The sequence below is a fragment of the Antedon mediterranea genome, chromosome 1, assembly GCF_964355755.1.
Source record: "Antedon mediterranea chromosome 1, ecAntMedi1.1, whole genome shotgun sequence".
Lineage (NCBI taxonomy): Eukaryota > Metazoa > Echinodermata > Crinoidea > Comatulida > Antedonidae > Antedon > Antedon mediterranea.
In genome coordinates, this window is record NC_092670.1 from 21,775,442 (window position 1) to 21,800,692 (window position 25,251).

Below are 25,251 nucleotides of genomic sequence, written 5' to 3' on the forward strand. Positions count from 1 at the left end.
ATTATTTGAAATAATCTAAAAAAACAAAATTACTCGTAGGTATCATTATTTATACGATATTTCATTGATATTATGGAAATTAGTAATACCTGTATAACAAATAGTTGTTACCCTTTGTGTATAATGGATCAGTCTTTAAATTAAGCACCTTATCCGCCGAAACTAAAGGCAATGTTGAGCCAGGGTTAGCAGACTTTGCCTTCGTGTCTGAGTAGTGGTGGTTTGTTTTATGGATTTATAACTTGATTTTGTATAGTTTTGGAACTTAAACACGCTTTCCTAATGATTAAATCAAATTGGAATTATGTTGCATACCTAACTTGAGACGATTGTCTTCTTTAAAAATGATGGATTTGTGGTCGGGCAGTGTTTTCTGCCAAAACTGTTTACCTGCTCCTCTTTGGACAGGGGTGTACAGGACGTTAACTCATGGCGGCGGTAAAACTTTGTTTTACCTGTTGATTATTTGGACTTTATTTGTTTCGGGAAATTGCAAATATTCTAGTGATGAATGTGATTGGAAAGGAGCGTAAGTGCACTTAATGTTGTATAATGTCAAATTATGTCACTTTAAAATGTTTTTGGATTTGTATAAGTCCAAGAATAGGTACATCGTGAAGGTTATAATTATATTTACTTTCATTTGATTCGAATGGCTTACTATAGTACTTCTTAGCCTACCTACAGTAGTAGTAGTATTAGTATAGTACAGTAAAATAGGAACACCGCACACTCATTCACATTAACAGAACCAATTTAAAAGTTACTTTATAAGTTTAATAATATGACATTTTTTTAATACAAATTAAAATCTAAACTAAAACAGTTGAAACTTTATTTTGGTGAACAGTTTCTGTTTTGGAAGATTAAAACTTAGACCACCAACCAAGAGATTGTTTCATTTTAGAAGATCTATAAATAAATATTTTTAAACGATAAACCCAACATATCACATGAATACTTGTGGTGCTGTGTCTTATTAATTTCGTTAATTTTGGTTTTTTTAAAAAAAATAAATAGAAAATGTGATTCAGAAAAAACAAAATTAATATGTCATGGCTATATATTGAACAAAACATAGTATGTACCTTAATACTTAGATAAACTAAACTCATTGCACTATTCTATATACATCAGTGAATTGTTGATATACTGTACAGTTACAAATATTGAGGTTAATTGTAATACAGATCTAAATACTGTACTTTTCATGCAACTTACTGTAAATTATTGTACAGTACAGGACTTGATTTGAGATTTCTCTTCCACACTTTAGCGTAATATTGTAACTGTCTCAAAGTCCAAAATTATTTGGTGTTTGTAACCTGTCTTTTTAGGAATGTATTTTCCTTTCTTGATTCTTTGCCCTACAGCGTGTATAAAGTGAGGATGATTAACCCTGTGGTATGCATACGCTAGCATTTCATTGGTGGTTGCTGCAACCTGGGGTGTACATAAGTGTACCCCTCTAGGCAATATTGACTGTTCATATCAGCTTGCCATGCACTGTGACCCTTATTTTAGGTCAGATAACAAGACATTCAAACTACTACTACTCTAAATTTAAAGTTTGCTTTTCCAGAGCAAATATTTGTCATTAATATAAACCAACTTATTTTCAAGATAGCAGTTTTAAATTAGCCTTTCATTGTAGTCTTGAATTGAGATTAAAAAATCATTTGAATGATACATTAGATTAAAAAAAATATTGCACAATTAATAGTACAGTACAGAGTATTTCTGAATCATACAGGTACCATATTCTACGCAAATTGCAATTCAAACATACAGAATGTTGGTTGAAATATTTTATTTGATCTACAGTACTACTGTATACAGTTAATATGCAGCAGTTAAAACTCTTTTTTCTTTTTTTACTTGCAGTGGTCTCTCGGATGAATCTTCAATGCGTTCAGTAAAAAACCTTTATCTCCAATGTACACGAGGTCGTATTACGTGGCGCTATCCAAGTGGCGCTATTCATATCGCATTGCAATACAGTCCAAAAGGAACTGAATTTCGAGTATGTCTTAAACCCTCGTTGACAAATCGAGGGGCAAACATTTATACAGAAGTTGCGCAACAACTACAACTTTTAATTGCGGATCAAAATAGCGCAACAAATTTAAATCAAGAAAAGAACTTGCAAGAGACACATTGTTTTCATTCCATTAACGGTAAAGCTGCAATATTTATCGAAGCAATGCCAAATATACTTGCTTCAAAACTGGTGACTGAATTTGAATATAGTTTAGATCCTTTAGTACAAGAAGTAGAACAAGACCCTTTATCAGGTATGTATCCTTTTTATTTTGGATTGTTTTATTTTGCATATGTAGTTTAGATTTTTTCTAAAGCACTCTGCAGGGTTTGCACACAAACTGTAAACTGAAATTGGTTTGTCATATGTACTGTAATGTTGTACACTACAGTAAATGAAAACAAACCTGGATTAAACTACAGGATTTTTAACCAGGAAACGGTGATTCCGTACGGAAAGAATCATACCAATAAGCTACTGTATTATTCAAGACTACTGTATAAAATAATAAATAATAGAGACGATTACAGAATATTTCAATTTTCTATGACAAAAAAAAAAAACAGAAGGAAATTTCACTCATAAATTAATACAGTACAGTCGCACATTCAACTTTTCTCAAACTGGACATTTTGTTATTAAGTCTGTCTGTACTAAAATAAATTGAGTTTGGGCCTTCAAATATAGTCAGGTTTTGTCATAGCATTTGGAGTCTATTAAAGGGTGACTGTATGCAGTACAATATATACTTTATATTACTGAATACCGCAGTAATTGTCACAGACTTCAAATTTGAAGTTCCCATCCCTCTCTTGTACAGAGTACAGTTTTTTTTTCAGTAATGCCCAAGCTATTGTGTACTACAGTGTATATAAGCAATAACTTTATTAGGATCAAATACCAAGGTATTATACAATAGGTTTATCAAGCCTACTGAACTTTGTAAAAGCACAACAATTCATTTGTTTGCTCCGAGTGCAATGTACCTAAAAAATGCCTTTCTTCATTGTTGCGTTCTGTAATAAAATTGGATTTTGTTGAGCCAGTCATTGTGAAGTAAAATGGGAATAGATTTGATTGCCCTTAACACTATTTTTGGATTATTTTTATTCTATTCTTGAGAAATGAAATTTGGAAAAACCTGAATTTCTCACAGTATTTGAATATATACTTACTTCCTTATTGAAATCAAGTTTGTAAAAGTTTATTGTGTGTTAACTGTATGTACCTCCCCCTAAAAATGGAACAATATTATCTGCATCCTGGAATTGTTTTATTTATTTTATTTATTTTATGTCTTTACAGACCTTGATTTAAAAGGAGCGCCATGGCGCTGACGCTCCTTGGCGCTCCTGAAAACGATCAAAGGAGCGCCTAAAATAGCGCTCCCCAACCTGTTATAGTGCGTCATAAAAATATATATAATGATAAGAATATTAACCCCGAATACAACACACAGTCTATATATAGTCGCGCAAACGATCTTTGTTATGGCTACCCCCGATAGGCTAGGCGCGCCTACGATCTTTGATGTTACGAGAAAAATATCGTAAACAATTCATTCTAAATATAGTATCAGAACGTTCAATCGGTAGCTCAAAAAGACTGCCGTGATCAGAAGACCGTAATTATACAGACCTAGTTTTTTTGGTCACATGGCATGAAACGCGATACTCTCTGCTTTACCGCAACATCTCACATGTTTTTTTTTTTTAACTCAGTATGTGAGGGTGGCTGCCGACGATAAACAGTAATTAAGATCGTGTACCTGGATTTTGTGTCACATGACATGAAACATACTCTCTCTGATCTTAATATAACTGCTCACATGTTTTCCCCTCCAAATTCTGGTCGGGCCTTTTCTTAACACATGTTGTCGCCTTTATGTTAAATCTTATAGTAATTAATATGGAATATATATGTATTTTGCATATATTTTGTTGGTGTCCTAGCCTAGGTGTCGTTGTTTTTATAATTCGCTAACCCAAGGTAGGATTAAATAATTTATAGTGTAGGCCGCCGAAACTAGACTAGATAGATAACCTCGACTCTCTCTCTCTGCGTGAGCTGAGAGGTCCACGGACCCGATGTCGTCTCGTCGGCGGATTTCCATCCAAATTAGGATAACCGATGCGTAGGCCTAGCTAGGGTGGCTACAAAAATTGACGTCTACTATCTATAGATAGGATTTTAATTAGCAAACAATACATTGTTTGTTTGCATTGTCCATGCTTCTAAAGGCGATGACAATGGTGTTTACTAACCCTACGAACCATCCTACAATCGACGCGTAGTAGATAATTTAATCATAACAATACATCGTAGACTACGTTCAGAGAACAATGACCTACGATGAATTTTACGTGCGAGAGTACCATTTCCGGCCATCTAGAGGTGTCATTTATCAAAATTCGGCTCGCCACAGGCCCAACCATGGTGGGCCTGTGCCTCGAATACTTAATCAAAATAATGGCTCTCCTCAACATATTGAGGAGAGCCATTAGGAGCTCTCCTCTTATATTTATAAATCAAGGTCTGTCTTTAGGCAATGTGACCAAGGATTACCAATAGTGAATTAATCACTGTCCTATCAGATAGGTGGTAATCCCCCTGATACAGAGGCTATTGTGTGAACCAGTTCACCAGGGTAACCCCCTACTCTTTTTCGAATAATGAACTGGGTTCTTTAAAGTACACACACAGGTTATAACTGTGTACACTGGACCTACGGTTTATAGTCCTTATCCGGGAAGACTTGTTCCACCACAAGAACTAGGAGCGAGTCGGCCTCGAACCCTTGCCGATGTTGTTGTTGGCTCTTTAGGTACGATAAACGGCGCCCCTGCCTTAACCGCTCGGCCAAAAAGAAGCTACTGAGGACTAAACACTAAACTAAAAATAATTGACATCTACTGTACTGTACTACTGTATAAGCATTAAAACAGAAAGACATTTATCTGATGAGACCATTATTGTTGTTGCAGAATCACCTATTATTTCAGTATCAATGTACTATTGTCATTAGATTAACTTCCCTGTTGTCAAGTGAGCTCTAACCTGTAATTAGTGACTTTAATACTCTGATGTAATCAATATAAATCTCCCGATTGTTCTCCCTTTTTATGTTTCTATCAAATTGTACAGTAATTCAACTACTGTAGGATATTAAGTAATCAAATTCTGCAAAATAACTTGTTTTGCATTCTTGCAGTTTCCAGGAACTCGCTTGCTTGAACAATTACAACAGGGGAATGTTGTACATCTACTTTAACGTTATAATTATATAAAACTTTTTGTATCTATATATCCTCTCTCTCGAGAGCACAGGCTAATGTCAGTTTATCCAGGTAAACTACAGTAGGCACGAAATAGACTCAAATTGCGTGGGGAAATCTTTACATACATTTTTACATACTGTAGGATAGTTATTTACTAATTTTACCCAAAAAAAGTCACAATAAATCCATTCAATTCAAACCCACTTCTCCTCTCGACTCTCCCCATTGTACATTTTACATTAGGCCAAAGTAGCAAACTTGGATAATAATAAAAACGGTTCTGTAGGCAAACAATAGTTCAACATTATTACCTCTGTCCTCACCAGCTTGATCATATCAACATGTCTTTGATAGACTTTTCCAGGTTATCTACAGTAGGCTACCTCAACCTGGACTACAGTACTGTACAGTAGGCCTATAGTACACTAAGATTGCAGTATCTCACCTGGGTTACTGGAGCCATCTACCAATCTACTTGAGATTTTAATCTCAACAAGTAGGCTTATATTTGTAAACATTCTCCTGTGAAAACCATTTTCCCACATCCATCTCAACCATCGATGTCACATCAACAACCAAGTATTGTACCTATAGAGGAAAGTGTTGTATGTTGATGGTTCATCAAGTTGTTTGATAAACTTCAGTATTTTTTGTTTTCATTTATTTTTGTCCAGTGTTTGTTACCACCAGGTGTGTGCTACAGTATAATACTAATTGGCTCAAAAGCTTATTTTTAGAAATTGTGCAAATTCAAATAAATTTTCTTCTATACCTGATAAACCCTTTGTAAGACACAGGTGTGCGATTCCAAAATATTACAACAAAATGTGCTATATATCACTCAATTGTTACTTTTAAAATCCCCACTTTTTATCTATAGTATTTCTCAAGTGTTTACCAACCAGCTTTATTTGAAAATTGCGCCAATTTAATTTTCCTCCTTTCAAAAACCAGTGTTCAGATGCTTTTAAGAGCACCTGTGTTCCCTTGTTCCATGAAAAAAATATACTAAATCCCTAATTGTTACTTTTAAAATCTCTCGCTATTTTATCTACTTTAAGTATCTCTAGTGTGTTTACTTTACAGCTTTATTTGAAAATTGCGCCATTTTTACTCCAATTCAACTTTTCCTTGGTCAGCAAATCACAGTTGAAAGCCTATTCTTGCCAGACAAAACATGTGAAAAATCCAATTATTACCAGATCCCTATGTTCTCTATTACTTGCCACTTCAATGCTTACTTTGACAGCTTTTTCCAAAAATTGTGCCAATTTTTCCCGCCTACATTCAAATCGGTATTTTAAACATTGTTGTATATGCCTCTTCTCGTCATTATCTACTTTGCTTTGGATTCCCTGTGAAGAGCCACAAACAAAAGGTGTTTTAAACCCTTAGTTGTAGGGCCTATCTTTACCCCAGATTTGGGCCTATTGTCTGGGCCTAGATTGAATTGAATAGCATGGCTTGGGTATGAAAACAATAGAAAACAGGGGAATTACTATCAAGTAGACATTCCCCTACACTTTCTAATCAATTGTAAGATTAATTAAGGAGTGCCTACCGTGGGAACTTGACAACTTGGATTTGGAACTATGAAAATGTCAATTGAATTCTAAAAAACTGATGTGTTTTTAAAAAGCATTATAAAAGATTGGAAAAGAATAGTTTCCCTACAAAACTATAAACATTGCATTGTAACGTTTGTTTTACTTCCTATGTTTTGGTGACTATTATTTCAGCATTTGTCAATTAAATTTAGATTTCAAAATAAAAGGTTGTAATGAATAAACAAATTTTCATTTATACAGACTAAAAAAACACCATCCAAACATTTTTAGATAATAAGCACGTGATCATACAGTAGCATACTCTAGCCATACACACACCTGTGTTGTTCATTGTATCCAAATCGTTACCAAATACTGCAAAATAGCCATTGTTGTGTCATAGATCTAAACAAAACAAATATACTTGAATAGTTTATTGATTGTCCCAACTGCCAGATTTCAAAACATTCATAATAGTGAACAATCATAGCACTTTTGATTTGCATCAGCCTATTGTTATCAAATTTAAACAAACTATTACCGTGTAGGTTAATTATGTCTCATTAGGTTTAAATTTTGAAATATTGATTTTGAGAGCGCAAGCTGTAATCACACTTTTTAGTTTCAAGTATTGATCATTATTGATTGTTTAAATAAACTGTTTACTATATGTCCCAATTGAAAACATGTCTGAAACACTATTAAGTATTATTTCATTGGTAAACATTTCTGGGTTTTTTAGAAACTTTCTTTTTCTTTCTTCTCTGTTTAACTGAAATGTGAATTAATTTTATGACTAAAATGCTTATATTGTTTACTTTTTTCTATAACTTTTTTTTGTCTAGTTCGTACCTAGTTGTACTAGGTTGTATTGTATTAAAAACATATGTTTTTGTGTAAAAGTTTTCCATCTCATTGATTCTGATACATTCATTTATTTCTCTTATCTACTTCTCTATATAACAATTCTATTTCTTTTGTATTTAAATAAGTTAAAATCCAACATGGCTTAAACTTAAAATCAAAGTTATTCAGACAGGCATGTCACAATGGCGACTACTCAAACAATTGTATTAGTAGGTTTAACATTATCAGCTTAACATTCTGATATGGTGCAGTTAACCATGGAAATAAATGTATTGTGAAGAAACAAAGTTAAGTACTAATATAGTGGCGTAAAATTTAAGAAAATACCTGTTCTGCTCCATTCAAAAGATTTTTTGCGCAACCTTGCTGAACTATTTTTATTATATTTTCGAACAATGTGCTTTACTCCATAAGATTTAGCCTCACAATACGATCGGATTAGTTGTGGTATGACGAGATTTGAAAGCAGGAAACAAACTATAAGTACACTGACTTTAAAAAGAATGTATAACAATGTTTAAAGATTTAACTTTAAAAAAAATAAGGTGCAGTTTTGTAGTAGATCACTTTGTATAACATGTGATACTAGGTATAGTCATGCATTGGTATATAATTTAGTATACAATTTAGAGTATAATGATTAAAATGGAAATAATATATAATTAGTTGGTATTAAAATGTAAAATAACAATGATGATTATTACAAGAATTAGTTTTACTATGTACTGTATAGACACATTTGAGTCGGTGGCAGAGTTCAAATAGTTACTTGTTTTTCTTTAGGCCTAGATATTTTAATGGTCACTTCATTTATGGTTGTGTTATAAACATAAAGTGACCTGGCTCCCAACTTTCCTGGGAAAGTTTCATTTCAAAAAGATTGATTATTTATTCACAAAAGAATTTGTTGTGGAAAGATTGTTCCTGTTGACAGGATATGAGATAAGATACTAATATTAATTAGTAATCAACAATTAATTAGATAACAATATTACAGTAGACACCAATCAATGAGATAAGAATACTATATTCCCGTAGAACTCAATGAGATTCCTATACTATACAATAACACACAGCAAAAGAAAAAAACATGACATTTGATCATTATGTAATCATACTAAAGTTGAAACTACACTTGTACTATTACTAATACCATGGAGCTATAAATTTATTCTAATTTATAGGTCCATGCTGCTGCTACAGTAATACTGTACTACAAGTGTAGTTTCAGCTTTTTTAATGCCATTTTTACTGCCATTAGAAGACACATCAACTAATGTGCTTCTGTTATAACATTGGGCTACATGTACTTTTAGGCATTGCGTTGTTATTATTAATTTTCAAAACAATAGAAAAGATTTTTTTTAATGATTTGGAGTCTAGACAATCTGTAAAATGAGAGGAACTCTGGAACCACTAGTTGTTCTTGCAAGGTCTTAAATGAAACCTGATTGACTGACAGGTCAATGGAAGAGGGCGCCACATGCAGAGGAAAGCGTGCCTAGTTTGATGTTTACCAACATAGCAATCACTCCAGAATGAAACTTCATCTCAACAAATGTTTCTATTTATAAAGTTTGATCAGATGAAATGTCAGGCACGCTCTAATAAGGTTTACGACTTAAATCGGTTTGCAAATCTATTTATGATAAGTTATGCCAACGATGTTACCATGGCAATGACACAGTTACAACATCTGGAACTGATTAATTAAAGATATTTGCAAATAAGTTTATTTTCAAACATTTTAACACTAGCAAATAGTATTTCCTGTAAACAGAGTGTGGCATTATCTTTGTAACACACTCTGTTTAAAATCAAAGGAACTTCTAATATAAGAAGATTTGGTTTCTAATAGAAATTGTTATTTTTAGTTAATAAGTTATTAGTTAGTTCTTTGTGCATTTTCATAATAGAGTTTAAATTCTTTTTGAGAAAGATTACCTTTTGCTTAAAGCAAATCTATTTTCAAAATACCGCTGGTGGAACAAGGGAATAAACTTTTGAATTAAAGTGTTAATTTGAAAACAATTTCGGCGAAATTGTTGAAGCAGAAAATTGCTTGTCGATTAGGTACAGATGTCACTAAAGGTTGTTTCCAATGACCAGAAAAAAAAGTCAAAAGGGATTATTTAAGAGGGCAATGACAAATTTACAAGTACATTTATCTCTTTTGCATCTGTTCTTTATTATCTTCGTTGTCAGAAATACTGAAAAATACAAGTTTTTTTTTTATTGCAATTACTGTACTTTATTGGCTGTGTAGCCCTACTGAGCCCTCCTGCATGAATATTTAGTATACTGTAGTAAGACCAAATTTGATTAGCCTAAAGGAATCGCACAAACAAATTATTATTTGTTGTATAGTTTTATTTACAAATTTGTTAAAGCACTTTACACCAAAAAACATAAGCTGTAGACCAAAAAAAAAAAACTCCTGAATTTATTTTATAAGTAAAGTTATAATTCTTGAAAATGAAAGAATTAAGTCTATTACATGCTTCACATAACTAATTACTCAGTTTATTTTGTTGACTTTTAACAGTAATTTACTTAAATTTCTCTTTACCTATGGATATTATTAAAACTCAAAAGAAGGATTAAAAAGGCTAATTGTTCTACTATAATCTACTTATAAGTAAAGTCATTCCGGATACTTCCCTCACATTCTTTACTCTCGTTTTTTTCATTAAGTTGCAAGATTTTTCGCTCAAACAATTTGTAATTGCTTGTTTGAGTTCAGTGCAATGTGGTAGAAAAGTTTATTGGCCTAAAAATTCAGTGCAGGTGTGTTTGAGTGATAGGTTAATCTACCAATTTTCCTTTGCACTTTTGGAATAATTAGAAATAAAATGATGTCACTGAGATCATGTTTCTTATTTTCTATTTCAATAGTTTCTTTATCAATTTTGTTAGAACTACTGCTGGTTTGGTTATTTTTAGAATCAGTTACAATTGATTTAATAAAACTGTATTTCACATTTGTTCGATTTTTAATATTACTTTAAAAGAAATGTTTCACAAGCAAAACATAAAAAAACTAAATTTAAAATTATTAAAAATAATATCTCCAATTTCTTTAATACAATGATTATTAACAGCAAATTCTTTGCTCAAAATCAATCCCTTCTATTACTTAGCCTTGAGGAAATGAACAAGAAGCCAGACTTATTGGCTAGAAGAGTGTGTTCTGTAAGCCTGATTGTAGGCCTGACAAACCCAATTACAATCAGCCTAGGAAGTTCATAAAACAAGGGAAGGAGTAGTCTGAAAATGGCATAAGAATTTCCTTTCATACAGTATAACATATGAATGAAATTTCTCATAAGTAATTTAAAGAAAATGGTATTTTTGGTACTGTTTACTTTCCTTGTTATAGACTAGACAAAAATGTTATCAATTTCCTTGTAAACATGAACATGTTCCCATTGAATGTTCACATTAATATTTAATAACAAAATGATACCGAGCCATAACCAAGTCATTTACAACTTTCACTGGGGAAAAAACAACTACTGTACATGTATGTCAGAAACTTTATTCTAAAGAATAAATTAACAAAACAAATGCTGTTTTAATAAACAAAATTTAATTGCATCTTTTCATTTAACAATAAATTTCACTATAATATAATAGTTATGATTATAATTATTAATTAATTATTTTAATTTAACTTCATGTGACAATAAAAATATTTTTGTTCTATTTCTGTAATACCTGGTGGGAATATACATTTATTTTGAGAGAAAACTAATTGTTTTGATAAGATTTTTCTCAAGATTGTTGATATCTCTGTTGATCAACTTTCAATAGAACTCCTGCTAATGGGAACCTTGTTTCTAACCTTTGACATTTACTGTACCAAAATCTAAATGTCAACGTTTTTTTTAAATTTGTCAATTGTTTGATGACACTTGCATCATATAATGATCAGTTTCTGTTGTCCATCATTTATTCATACCTTTCTGTAAATTCTTTCACTTCGTCAACTAAGAAGACTTTGTAACAGCCGCAAAGTGTTGTCTAATGACATTGTTTCCTGGAAAGGATTCTTCCGTCACTTTGCCATTCTTTCGCTTTATCAAAAAAGTGACATTTCATAAAGTGAATTTTTGATTTTCTGTCAACTAATTTATATCAGTCTTCTTCCAGTAATTGTCACCTTTTAAAAATGACATTTTTCATAAAGAGTGGTTCTGTAGAATACTGTTGAATTTTTCACTTATTCATATGTTAGATTTTCATAAAAATTGATACTTTTATTGTGTTTTTTTATTCCATTAATTAGTGCCACTTTGTTAAAAATGCTGAAATTGTGTAACTGTGATTATTTTGTATTGCATTCATACCACATTGTTGGCAGTTTATCAAAGGATGACATATTTTGAGTCACAATATTGGCTGGTCTTCCTATGTCATTTGCATTCAATTTCCATTCTATTTCGGTCATTTTGTCAGAAATATGGCATGTATGTTTTTGAGTCAGCACGTTGGCTGTGCCACCTGTAGTGTCATTGATTGTTCTCTTTGTGGATTGTTTTTACTGTATAAACAATCTTATTGATTCTAGTTTTTAAGTTTGCATAGACAATTATTTATCTATATATTTTTATACGTTTTTTCATTCAGTTTTTATTCTACAAATTTCCGTTTTACTTTTGGTTTTAAAGATTTTTTTCTTAGGATTTACTGAGGCTAAAATTGAACAAAAAATATTTGTTGGAATAAATGTAAATCTTATGAAGATGTTATTTACTGTACAACAAAAGAAAAAGATCCCCCCCCCCCCCCCCCCCCAAAAAAAAACAAAACCACAAAAAAAAACCAAATAATATCATATCTGAGTATGGAGGAATTATAAAAAAAATCCTTGATGAAAAATGTAAGTGTTTATATTATTGTAATCTTACTAGGACTTCAGTTGGTTGGCCGGTGGATTTTTACCTATTGTTCTTTTATTACACTATCTAAGTACTTCCTAACGATAGTATCATCATACGCGACATAATCACTATAATATTCTGCCTTAGGCCTCAATCCATTTACCAATTTCCTCTCTACGGATATACCTCTTCCTTAACGTCTTTTATACAGGATCTCAATTGTTATTCTTTGCAATAAAACTAGACATTGAGCCGTGGACAAACACTTACTTAACACTGTCTCGTTTAGTCACAATACCTCATAAAATATAAATGTTAAACAATGAAGCAATTATGACGAACATGTGTTATTACAATGCAATTAAACACGGTATCTTTATACTACTTGTTACTGTAATGTCAATGATTGACTTATCAAGTTCGATACTTTAGTTATTATTATTATACTGTAGTACATGATTGATATATAATTTTAAAAGATATTGATATGCAATTTGTTTTACTGACTTATCACCAACATAAAGTCAATTCTTTGCAAACCACTTGACTGTCCTAAAAGCTTGAATTTCAGAACACATTAGTCATGTGTTGAATAAGAAAAAATTTATTTGGAAAAGGCAAAACCATTTGTAAAATCACTGATTTTGAGATAGTTCATATTAATCATATATATTTACATTTTTTTCTTCGATAGATTGCCGGCCTTGCAACGATACAGAGTTGATTCGGGCATTCTGCTCCAGCGATTTTGGTAAGATTTTAGTTTCCCATACATATTCATCATATCAATCATAAATCTTAACAAATTCCGTCTGGAAAATTCCAGAGTTTATTTTGCTTCAGATTCATGATATTAAAAAAATAAAAAATGTTGGATATAACAATTTTTAAAAGGCCCTTAAAAAAATAAAAGTGTAGTACAGTACAGCACCACACAAAAGATTAAATTAACAAAGGACATGCATTTTTCGATTTTGTACACATGAATTTTACTAAAACCGACGCTTGGTGTCACTTTGTAGTCATCCACTCAATATTACTGTTAACAATGCCCTTGGCTTTCTAGTTTTGTTGGGGTTGAGTTATGGGGGTGTTTACACTAGATATTGGTACGCTCAATTCCCATGCAATCTAATTCAATGTTGCATAAATTAGGTCACAACAGCATTGTTTAACTTTTTTGCTAGAGAAAAAAGGTATTTAAATAAATGCTATGGTAGCTTTAGAGCATGTCATATACAAAGAAATCCTTGGTTGGTTATTGAATGAGTTTGTTTAGTACGGTAGTGAGCTCACAGTAAAAAATAATTCACAAATATCACATCTTTTGTTAAGAGTTGTCTGAGAAAGCTACTATTCTAAAAAAAAATATACTGTACAAAAACAAGTTATGAATGAATTTAAAATTATGAAAAGCTTTAAAGAAGAAGGCGAATTTATTTTGAGTTTAATAATCTTTGCAACTTATGACTCGAGATTTTCTTACTGTACTTTTGGTATAGCATTACTTCAAAATTAATTCTCTTTATTTTAATTGAAATCCAATGAAACTTTCCCCAAGTTAAATTTTAATACACTGTACGTTAAAAATCTTTACATAATTTGTTAAAATGGTCCAGGACAGTTGATAAGAGTCAGAAAATGTGATTATTAATGCCCCAATGGGGATGGTGATGACAAACAAAGTTGTCTACCAGGGTTTCAGATTATGTTCAGCTGTCGAAAAATAGAAAGAATGCAGAATTCTGTCACCAAATTCAAGTTGAATCATAGTTGCTAGTCAATTAAAACATAAAGTCATTGCATTAGTAGGTTTTGCATAGAATTGATTTGACATTCCCATATTTAACCATAGCATTACCAAATATGGGTTGGTTATTGCTATATATGGTAATTTATAACAGATATTTATTCATTTTTTTACAGTTATCAAAAGCCAAATGCGAGAGGTCGCACACGATAAATTTTCAAAGGAGTCTTTCATTGACTTAGGAGTAAGTCATGTCTTTCGGCAGCGTGATGAAGTGTTCAGACCGGCGAAACACAGCCGCTACAGCGGTGTTGTCGTCACTCCACTCAAATGCGGAGTAAGACAAGGAGAGGGACATTTCTTAATGACCGGTTCTATTGTACTTGGAAGAGCACGTCTGGGATGCGCACCAAGATTCTCGCAGTTCAGACGTATCGCAAAAGAAATGACAGAAAGAGGACTAAATGACTGCGACTTATCGGCTATTATCATGGGTTAAAGATTCACTCACATGGTCATTATTATTAAGATACTGCTATCTTCAGCTATGTATTGGACCACTATGCTATTTACTGCCTAATGTCATCGTTATGACAAAAATATTTCAGTACTCAAAACTGTTGATCAAATATTTTTTTATTCAAAATTGTGCATTCCAAAATGAAATGTGTTTATACTAAGTGTCTATGCACATTGAATGTTTGTTTTTAAAATGTTCTCTGGTAGTCAAAATATAAAACAAAATGTATAAAAGAATAAATTATCTTACCAAAAAAAGTTTGGAAAGATTTTTACAAAGCCATATATTATAATAACTTTTTTATTTACTTTTAAAGAACAATTTATTTATTATTTTTTTATGAGATATTAAAGTAAAAACGTAAATTCATAAAATATTGTATTAGACAATGTTATTATAATTTACATGCGATCAAAATCATCATATAAAGTCTTCCATTTTTAATTTTGTTATTATTTTATGTGTAAAATTATTCTATTACAAAATGTAAATGAGTTGTTTTAGCAACTTAACTATTGTAATGTAAGTCAAGTTTTAGATTTAACCCAGCCAAGACTACTATTTTATTTGTAAAAATACAGTAAGTTGGCCTGAAATTTGTTTCTAGCGACTACAGTTTCAGTCTTTTTGATGTGTATTACTATATTCAGGTAGTACTGTAGTTACAAACTCTGGTATATATGATCCATCCTTCAAGCCTTCTGTTTACAGTAATGAGAACAAACGAAATGTTTACTGTTCCAGGGACTTCAGAGAACACTTGTGTTACATACAGCCCACCCTTGCTGACACTTCCCATGGGTCACTTGTGCTCGTAAAATTAATTAAATAAAAATGTCCGCATCACAATGATGTTATTGTCATTTATTTCGTTCTATTCAATTGTGAATTATCATGTGATCATGTTAAAAAACAATTAGAATTGGAAGTATTTAATTAATTGAAGATTAATTACCATCCACCTTCTCATTAATAGGTGTCTGTGAATTAATTATTTTATGTTTTATTTGGTAATGATGGATGCTAGCTGTGAACTCAAGGATTTCTTGATAAAAGTCTTTAAAACCACAGCTTGATGGACTTAATTATTTCTAAGATTCACATCATACCATCTGTAAACTAATTCCTCCATTCTATAACTTTTGAAAGGACTTATTTCTACTAAAATCTGGATGATTTTTATCCTCATTTTGAGAGAATTAAAATATTCACCCTCAGAATATCCATTTGTTTGGTCTATTTCGTGCCTAGCTTACCTAGGATAAACCGACAATTTGTTTCTCCAAAGAGAGGATACAATTACGAAAAAGAAGAAATTCCCTTGAGCATCCCTATCGGATAATGGTAGCAACCTATTCAGGGTATGAGTACTTTTTAGTTTTCAGTAGGAGCAGGTTCCTGGGCAAAAAATGTGTTACTTGCGGTACTCTTCTTGGAAGAACTTGGAAAAACCTCATTTTGACAGAATTAAAATATTCACCCTCAGAATATCCATTTGTTTGGTCTATTTCGTGCCTAGCTTACCTAGGATAAACCGACAATTTGTTTCTCCAAAGAGAGGATACAATTACGAAAAAGAAGAAATTCCCTTGAGCATCCCTATCGGATAATGGTAGCAACCTATTCAGGGTATGAGTACTTTTTAGTTTTCAGTAGGAGCAGGTTCCTGGGCAAAAAATGTGTTACTTGCGGTACTCTTCTTGGAAGAACTTGTAAAAAAAACACAACCCGGCTGTTTGAACATAAAGGGTTGATTGATTGAACATATTTACTGTTGTGTATTTTATCATACAACTTTTACTGTTTAAAACTTGTGTTATTATTTTAACTGCGTTTTAATTTAAAGTTGATACATAGAAATGCTTGCAATGTTTGTTTATGTAGTTTATATATTTGTTATAAAGGTCTTTCTCCGATTAAACACAATAGGATCTTTAGCAGTTTTGGTGTCTTAAAAAATCACCAAGAACCAAATGATCTGAACCATACAGTAAATGTGGCGGTTTTTAATTGAAGAAAGACCAGGCAATTTTAAGTTGTTGTATTCATTCTTTATGTTACTGTAGTTTACTCAGCACATGTATTCATTTACAATACAAGGATATAATATTTGTTGTTTTCATTTAATAAATGTTAAAGTATATATAACATTTATTTTTAATTTGGTTTTAAAAGTTGTAACTGGAGAGTACTTTTATATTTTATGCTATGAAAAATAAGGTTTTTGTTTATATGCTACTCTCTTATTTTAAACTAATTTTGTTTGGTGTTTTTACATATGAACAATAAAAACAACTCAATCTTTTTTTAAATTTTAATTTTAAAACGTTGTATTCATTTAAAAATTGTGTTTTATTATATTAGCTACGACTATAACTATTTTTGTTTAGCTGTTAAACAATTATAATTTCCAAATTTTATTTTTCAAATATATACAGTATACAGTACAATCTATAAATATATGATTTTTCTATGTAGTCATAAAAAAGCACAATCATTGTATTTTACTTCAAAAAACATTTTAATTATTATAAAATTGTGTATAAATGATAAAGGTGAAAAAGTTTTAATTAAGAGATTTAAAAACAGTTGCCCACCCTGAGATTTTAATATTCATATATGATTTTTATATATGAAATTGACATACATACACATGATGTTATGTTGTATGTTATAAGTCCATAGATATATTATAGTTCACTATAATATCTGTATGGTTAATCATACTGTACACTTCTTGAATTGAGGTTTGTGGCATATACATGCGTTATCATGGTAGTAACCTTAACAGTAGAGTATTCAATCTGCTTGTAGGGGAAGTGTAAACAGGTTGCCTTAGTACTATCAACTTCCCTTAAGGCTATCTGATAGCAGAAAATGACCTGTTTGCCCATTGCCTCTTCCGCTCTGTTACACCATACATGTGTTACTAAACAAAGAAAAGAAATGCTTCATATTTGTCTATACGTAGTTCTTGTCCATTTTTATACGCTATTTTATATAGGATAGTTTTTACAACAGCTGGTGCAAAGAGACTAATATTGTAAGATTATCATGCTATGACTTTAATTAATATGTAATTAAAAATGTAGTAATAATAATTATTAATTTTATGCTTCACTGACTCCACTAAAACCCCATCCCCTACCATGACATTGGAGGTGCGGGCACGAGGATTGAAAATATGGTAATTATTATAAATAAATACAGTATGTATACATATTCGTTTATTTCATTGGGCTATTCCCAAGAAGGTACTGTATTTAGATATTTTGTAAATTTATTAAAATATATTTTTAATACAGAACTTCACTACTTAATCTAAATCTAAGATAGTACTTTGTTGTTAAAAAGAGTACGGTAGCAGTGAGATATATATTTCTTAAAAATTTACTTAATTTCAAAGACTGTATTTTGTTATTAATTAATCTCCAAGTGTTAATTGTTCTACTTGAGAATCTCAGTACAGCATCTTTCCCACAACGATTTAAGTATTATTTTCGTGAGAATTAAAAATCTTATTGTTTTGTTGAACTGATTAATTTCAGTAATTATCAAATCTCATCTAGTTCTCACCAGAAAATCAATAATTGACGTCAAAAGTCATTGTGTGTTTTATTATTTGTTATAGGCCTAAGTCTCTTTATTCAAAATACTCCCCTACAATATTTACTTAATTTACTGCAGTATTGTCATAATTTACTGCAGTTTGTATCGTAATATCAACGAAATTTTTAATAATCCGGCCATAGTAAGCATTAAATTCAATTAATAATTAATAGGTACTTACTGTACACTCAGGATACTAATAATACAATTGTCTTATACCGACCATTAAATAATCAAGTAGGCCTATATTTGTACTTATAAATCATACTGTAATTTTGATTATTTTGCTGTTTTATGGGTTACTTTTGTATTAAGATGTGTTTATTCCATTTTAAGACCAAATTCCGTGATGGGAAATTAAAATGATTTTTTTTTTATTTTTATGACTTGAACAAAATGGGATATATTTACTAAGATTACGTTATGGTGTTGTAAAAATTGTATATTATTAATTTTATTTTCAAGAGTATTATCTGTAAATGAGCAATAAAAAAACAATAACAAATGAATTTATGTATTGTTTTTCTTGTTTGTCAATGAGCAATTGTTGTCCCATGCACAATGATGCTGGACTGGCACAGTTTTGAGACATGGATATGCCCTACAATACAGGTTTCTGAGAAGATGACCATCATGATTAATGTCAGATTTTTCCACACATTTAGAGATACAAATAAAAAATAAATTGTTATAGCTAACATTATGTATTCTAACTATTTCATTCTTTAAAATAGAACAAAGTTTTGGCCATTATTAAAAATCAAAAATTAATGTGTCCATTAATTCATTAACCAATCAGAACACTTTAATTGTAATGTTACCAGAGTTTGGAAGAATCATGAGCTGGGTGGATGGTGCATGGCGGTAATGGATGACATCTTACAAAAAACGTAAGCATCTCATTAAATCTATTAAATAATAATGATATTAATAATGCCTTAGTATTTAAGACTATTTCTATGAAATGGAAGCACTATTGTAACTTCATTTGTTGACGTAAAAAGAAATCAAATTTCCTAGGCTAAGCATCTTCTTAAAAAATGACAGGAATCAGTCTGGTAGGAGCAGGAGGGTCCCTTCGTTTTCTTTCACCGTGATACTACAGCTACTACCACGTGGGCTAGGCCTACATGGTACTGGTGATTGGTCATCACATGGCCAAAATTTCACAGAAATAACTTGTACATTGTCATCATAATTATGCAAAATTAGTTAACTTAAATGCACTGGAGCTACAAAAGTAGCCTAACTACCAATTATAGGTAACATACTTAAAGACTTCGATAGTATTAGTAGATGATGGATAACTCACACCATCATGACAAGTAAGTATGATATCTAATGGGTATCTTATTTTGTAGAAACTGGTAAAAATTGATTGTTTATTTATTTCGCAATTTAATATTAACAACTTCCGAGAGATGTGCTGTAAATGATTAAATTACAAAAAAGGGAATTTAAGTGGAATTAAGCACTTTCTTGATGATGCGTTAAAAACTGAATTCTTATTTACTTTATCAGACTACGTGTCGTCAGTCAAGGCAAAGGGCTATTTTTGACAAAGACAACAAGTAACGTCTACTGATATATGACCTGTTGATTTCTGCATGACTTCATCATTTTACCCCAGATTTAACTCTGTATAGTACAAAATGATTTTATCAGACCGTACCTTTTATTGACCAAACCATCTTGTAGGCCTAAATAATAACTATCATTCATAGGAGATAAAGAGGGTCGAAACTAAGTATGCAAGGAGTGCTTAGGGAGGCATGATGTGTCGACCTCACATACATTGTTTATATTGTAACCTTTGACATTCAAGATGGAAGTGGTGGGTTAAGTGAATAAAAGTTTACATTACAACAATTCTCTAGAATTAATAGAATTCTCTATATTCAACTCATAAACATTTATTATTTTAATATTAGGCCTATATACTTATGCCATAAATACTGTACTGTATACCAAATTGCTCGGCCATCACATGACCAATGGATTATTCTTCATAAAAAGAATAAAATATATTGAGTATAACATTTTCCATTTCTGTGTAATTTATTTGTGCAAATTACTTTATGTTTTTGATTATTTCTGCTTCATTTATTCCTTTCCATTTTGAGGGTGTACTTTGTTCAAGCATGGAGGAACTAAGTAAGTGAACTCTTTGCCTCTGGCTTTATCTTTTAGTGTGTTTTCCACAAGACTGAACATCTATTATGGAGTGTCGGTTTGTGTTAGGTTTACGAATTTTATACTTAAAGACCCTTAGGTTTTGTCTGAATATAGGCTATTTAATTGTGTAGGTTTTATACAATTACACAAAAAGTCGGTTAAATTTTTTTATTAAATGAATTTTTATTGCTTTTTCGATTTAAACCCCAACAGATTAGGATTTTTTAATTGTGTTGGTTATACAATAACATAAAGAGGTTAACAATGCAGTTTTTCACTTTAAAAAAACCTAAACTATTTAAAATATATGCTATTGGTTTATACGAATAAACTAAGTTTGTGTGATGTTTTGAATTCATAATTTTAATAAAGGTTAAAAGTTAAGGTCAGGTTTAGCTATCACTGATTTAAAGTTCATTTCCTACCCCTTCCCTTAGACAACCACAAAGATCTGATTTCAGTTAGTTTTGCTGTCTTCACTTCAACAATTTAATTCTCAATAGTAATAATTGAGGTGAATTTTAAATCAATGTACTTTTATAAAATTATAAAATTCTTTATACCTACCTTTCACTTTGCAGTTAAGTGTATAATAACATTTTTTTATATTTTGTGTGGCATTTAAGCTGCTTTCAAACCATATTCTATCACGTTTATACTCATCACTTTATCAAAATTTGTAAAAACTTTAATGAAGAAATATCAATTAGAGGTTGGAATGTTTAAAGCTTAATAATCCAACCCCCGGAAGACTTGATTCAATCCTGATGCATGCCTAAATCCTTTAACAAGTCAGGGTCTTTTTCCCTTGTAATCCACCCCCAAAGAGCCTCATGTTTCCCTAATCCTTTACAAAACTCTACCACCTTGAAAGAGAAGGAAGATGCAAAGAATGTTAGTTGGTATAATCCAACACTTTGTATCTGTCGCAAGCTTTAAGAAGGACAAATAGTTTAACACTTAGTTTTATGCTCGTGTGGAGCTTTGGGCGGACTTTTGTACCGGTTTCAATAGTTTATTATTAACATTTGTCATACTATTATCATTTTTTAGTTCTCGTACTGATTTTGAAGGACTTTTATCATTGTTTGATTTTGGTAGAGTTGGTAATAATCCACAGCTTTGTACCTCTCACACACGAGAGAGATCAAAATGTTGACTACTTAACAGTAGTCTTTTATAAGATTGTGTTTCTACTGATTTTGAAGGACTAAGAATATTGGTCAATCTGGACAGCAAACAGAAAACAAAAAGTGTCTTTATACTTTTCAGGGACTTGCTTAATCACACACCTAGCTTTAATTGTTTACTTTCAAGTAACTGATGTAAGCAACCTGGTATTTGGTCCCTGGATTCAAAACAATTGCTGATGGTGTATTTAGAGATGGGAGAATCTGGGCTTGAAGTTCTAGATTAATCTTTTTGAAAAGTTTTAGGTATAATAAAACTAGTGAAATGTAAGTGTTGTTGTTGTCATCCACTATAATAAGTAAGATATAATCATGTCAGGAAGAAGCCCACAGTTCAATTGAAGGCAAGCTGTATGAACCAAAAAAAAAATTATTTGGGCTTTATAGTATGAAATTTGTGTGCTGGTTTGGTAGAATTGGCCACAAAACACCAGGAGCTGCACCAATTTATTAGCAATTTTTGGTCAGTCATCTGAAGTTTGAAAGGGCACTTTAGGGGAAAGAGTGTTCATTCGAAACCCTTAAAGCTACGTGCTTGTGAAGAAAATGTATGTATTTACTACTGTATAATCAACTCAGCTACTTTCAAAGGCCAGAAGGTGTTTTCACAAGCACATTATTGTAGATATTTAATAGTCTGTAGAGTTTGTAAAGTTTTTTCCAAAGTCCTTGGCTATAGGAAGACAACACAGGCTGTGTGACTTACAAATTGAGCTTTACGTCCTATCTCATTAGCATTAAATCTATATATAGTTCAATAATTCAATATTACATTATATACAGTACTTTATAGACTTTGTAATTGTTGAGTATGTTGTAGAAGGTAGAGGGGAAAGAAAGATGATGACAGAAAGATCATGCTACAGAAAAGAGAAATTGGAAGGGGAGAGAACTAGAGAATGGAGCAAAGAAAAAGAGAGATAGATAAGTTTAAATATTGAAAATATTAAAATTTATGATAATATCTTGAAGGTAGATTAAGTACAGAGTGGATGAGTAATAAAATAATTTTATCAATATAACATAAAAAGGGAAATGAACGTACAGCATGAACCCAACCTAGTTCACTCTGATATGTGGTTTAATATTGGAGGACTTGTCTGCAGAATGGTTAAGAATGCTTGTGTTGCTCCTATTTTAGCTGTATCGTTCCTTTCCGAGAGAGGGCATATGTAAATAGGATCCATGTTATAAGTTTCGCATTGACTACATGTGTTCTAGAGTTCGGCTTCTAAATGTCTTATTGTGCCGAGATAGTGTGTAATTTACTAAACTAGTAGGCCGCACATTGCTTGTAAGTTGTTAGAGTATTAAATTACAATAATTAGCCATGGTGAGTTACAAGAATGATGTCATTATAAACTTTTAAATGTTGGAATGGTTGGCAATAGGGTCCAACCGGTTAATCACCCATCCCGTTTGAAGAAACCTTAAACCTAGAAACGGACAAGGATTGATAATGTAGATAGAGGTACACTTTTTTAAGGCAATACATGCATATATAGGCTACTGTGCTACGATTTGTCTTAATGTTTGTAAAACATTTTGGCATACATGTCATCGCGTCATAATTATACTCGAGCTAAAAAATTATTTTTAAATAAATCAAATCGCCCACTGTTGGTGCTACATAGAAGAAACAACAAGAGACATGTGGGTATACAGTATCTGGGAATCTTTTTCAACAAAATATGAAAAATAGTCATGTTATAAAAAATAAAATTCTTTTTATTTTTTTTAGGAACAGTAGATGGTAGGGAAAGAAATTGTGGTATGATGTAGGACATGGTTGTTAACCTTTCATATAAAAGACTTACTAGCTGCCATGAGAAGTTGGTTATTTTTTTAATGACTTCCAATTCTTTCAGAGGTAAAGTTATGGTACAGTACTTTTATAATTGTAACAATTATAATTGACCAATCAGATTTAAGAATGGAAAGTATACATTTTATTGCTATGGTTATAGAACCCATGTGGTAACGCTTGGTTTTTTTTTTTGTCATGCTTCAATGAATAATGTTCCACTTATTTCCAAAATTGACCAATCAAAACTTAGTTTAAGGGTGACTTTTCTTGAGTTATGTTATTTCATCCAATTAGAAGCAAGTTCACTTAACATTCTTTTTAGTTATTGATCCACAACAATAATAAATGAACTCCCCAGGTATCATTATATTATTTATGCATTTTTATACATGGAAACCTGTTATTTGATATTAATGTTTTCCCACAACATCTAAGAAAACAAAACAACAATTAAGTATAAATATAAACACTATATATATCACAATTTTTTTTACACACCCTTTTTTACATAAGTTTGTTCTCCATCCAGATCCACACACTAATTACTTTTAATTGTACAACTTGTATAATGAGCTCCTATAACAACAGTATTAATTATATTGAATGAAGAACTATCTGCTATAGTTTCATTTCATTTATTTCGTCAGAAACAACAAATACATAACAAAACAAAAGAAAAAGAGTTCAAACAAATAATTTAACAAAAAGGCGAAATAAATCACTGTAAAGTGGCTCACCAAAATGGAAATAGAAAAGAGTTATATACTGTACAATTATAATTAAAATACTAATATTAGTTAAAGAGCTCCTGAGTAATGCTATAGTTTAACACTAAAATATTGTTTTTACAGACTACAAGGCACCCATATTTTTTTCATAATCATAATTGTATTTCAATAACTCAATTCAATTCAATTCAAAGCAACATTTATTTTCTCTTTTCATATACAAAATAGATTTCAATGAACAATATATATGTAAACAAAATTTTGAAAGAAGAAGGTACACGCCCAGAAAAATGAAAAACACATCTTGTGGAGGACGTACCTATTACAGACACAGACAATGAAAATTTAAAAAAAAATAAATAATAAATAAAAAAAAATTTTAAAAACCCGACCGAGGAAAAGTTAATATTTGGAAATAAGGTGACTTTTAAGTTTAGATAAAAATGATTTGCTAGAAACAGAGTTTAAGATGGGGAGTGGCAGATCGTTCCAAAAAGTGGGTCCGGAATACCTAATGTTGTGTTGAAAGTGGTTGGTTTTATGGGTTGGAATATGTAATTTTGAACAAATACGGGTATGAAGATAATGAATTGAAGAATTTGGAGTGAACATGGAGCAGAGATATTTGTGAAGGTTAGAATTAATAGAAGAAAAGATGAAAGAACCTTGTTGGGTTAGATTGATATCAGAGACTTTGAGAAGATGGAGCTTTGAAAAAAGATGAGATGAATGAGACAGGTGAAATTGTCTCGTGAACATATTTTCGGCCTTTTTATTGTCCAATATACTATAGTTATACATTAGAGTCACTATAAAATATTATGTCTGCCAGTATCCCATAAAATAATGAACTAGT

The 25,251-nt window shown here is 31.3% G+C and overlaps 1 protein-coding gene across 1 annotated transcript; it reads left to right on the forward strand.

The window, feature by feature from the left end:
* Nucleotides 1-205: 205 nt before the first annotated feature.
* On the forward strand, nt 206-18,998 carry LOC140062646 (meteorin-like protein). Its single transcript, XM_072108952.1, has 4 exons — nt 206-529; nt 1,885-2,294; nt 13,311-13,367; nt 14,543-18,998. The coding sequence occupies exons 1-4, from the start codon at nt 345-347 to the stop codon at nt 14,863-14,865; spliced, it is 975 nt and encodes a 324-aa protein (XP_071965053.1). The 5' UTR covers nt 206-344; the 3' UTR covers nt 14,866-18,998.
* The last annotated feature ends 6,253 nt before the right edge of the window (nt 18,999-25,251 follow it).

Excerpts from the sequence above, each read along its gene's own strand:
- LOC140062646 (XM_072108952.1), top strand. The coding sequence starts at position 345 with ATGATGGATTTGTGGTCGGGCAGTGTTTTCTGCCAAAACTGTTTACCT. Across the intron at positions 2,295-13,310 it reads AGAACAAGACCCTTTATCAG|ATTGCCGGCCTTGCAACGAT; the intron begins GTATGTATCCTT and ends TTTCTTCGATAG. Across the intron at positions 13,368-14,542 it reads ATTCTGCTCCAGCGATTTTG|TTATCAAAAGCCAAATGCGA; the intron begins GTAAGATTTTAG and ends ATTTTTTTACAG.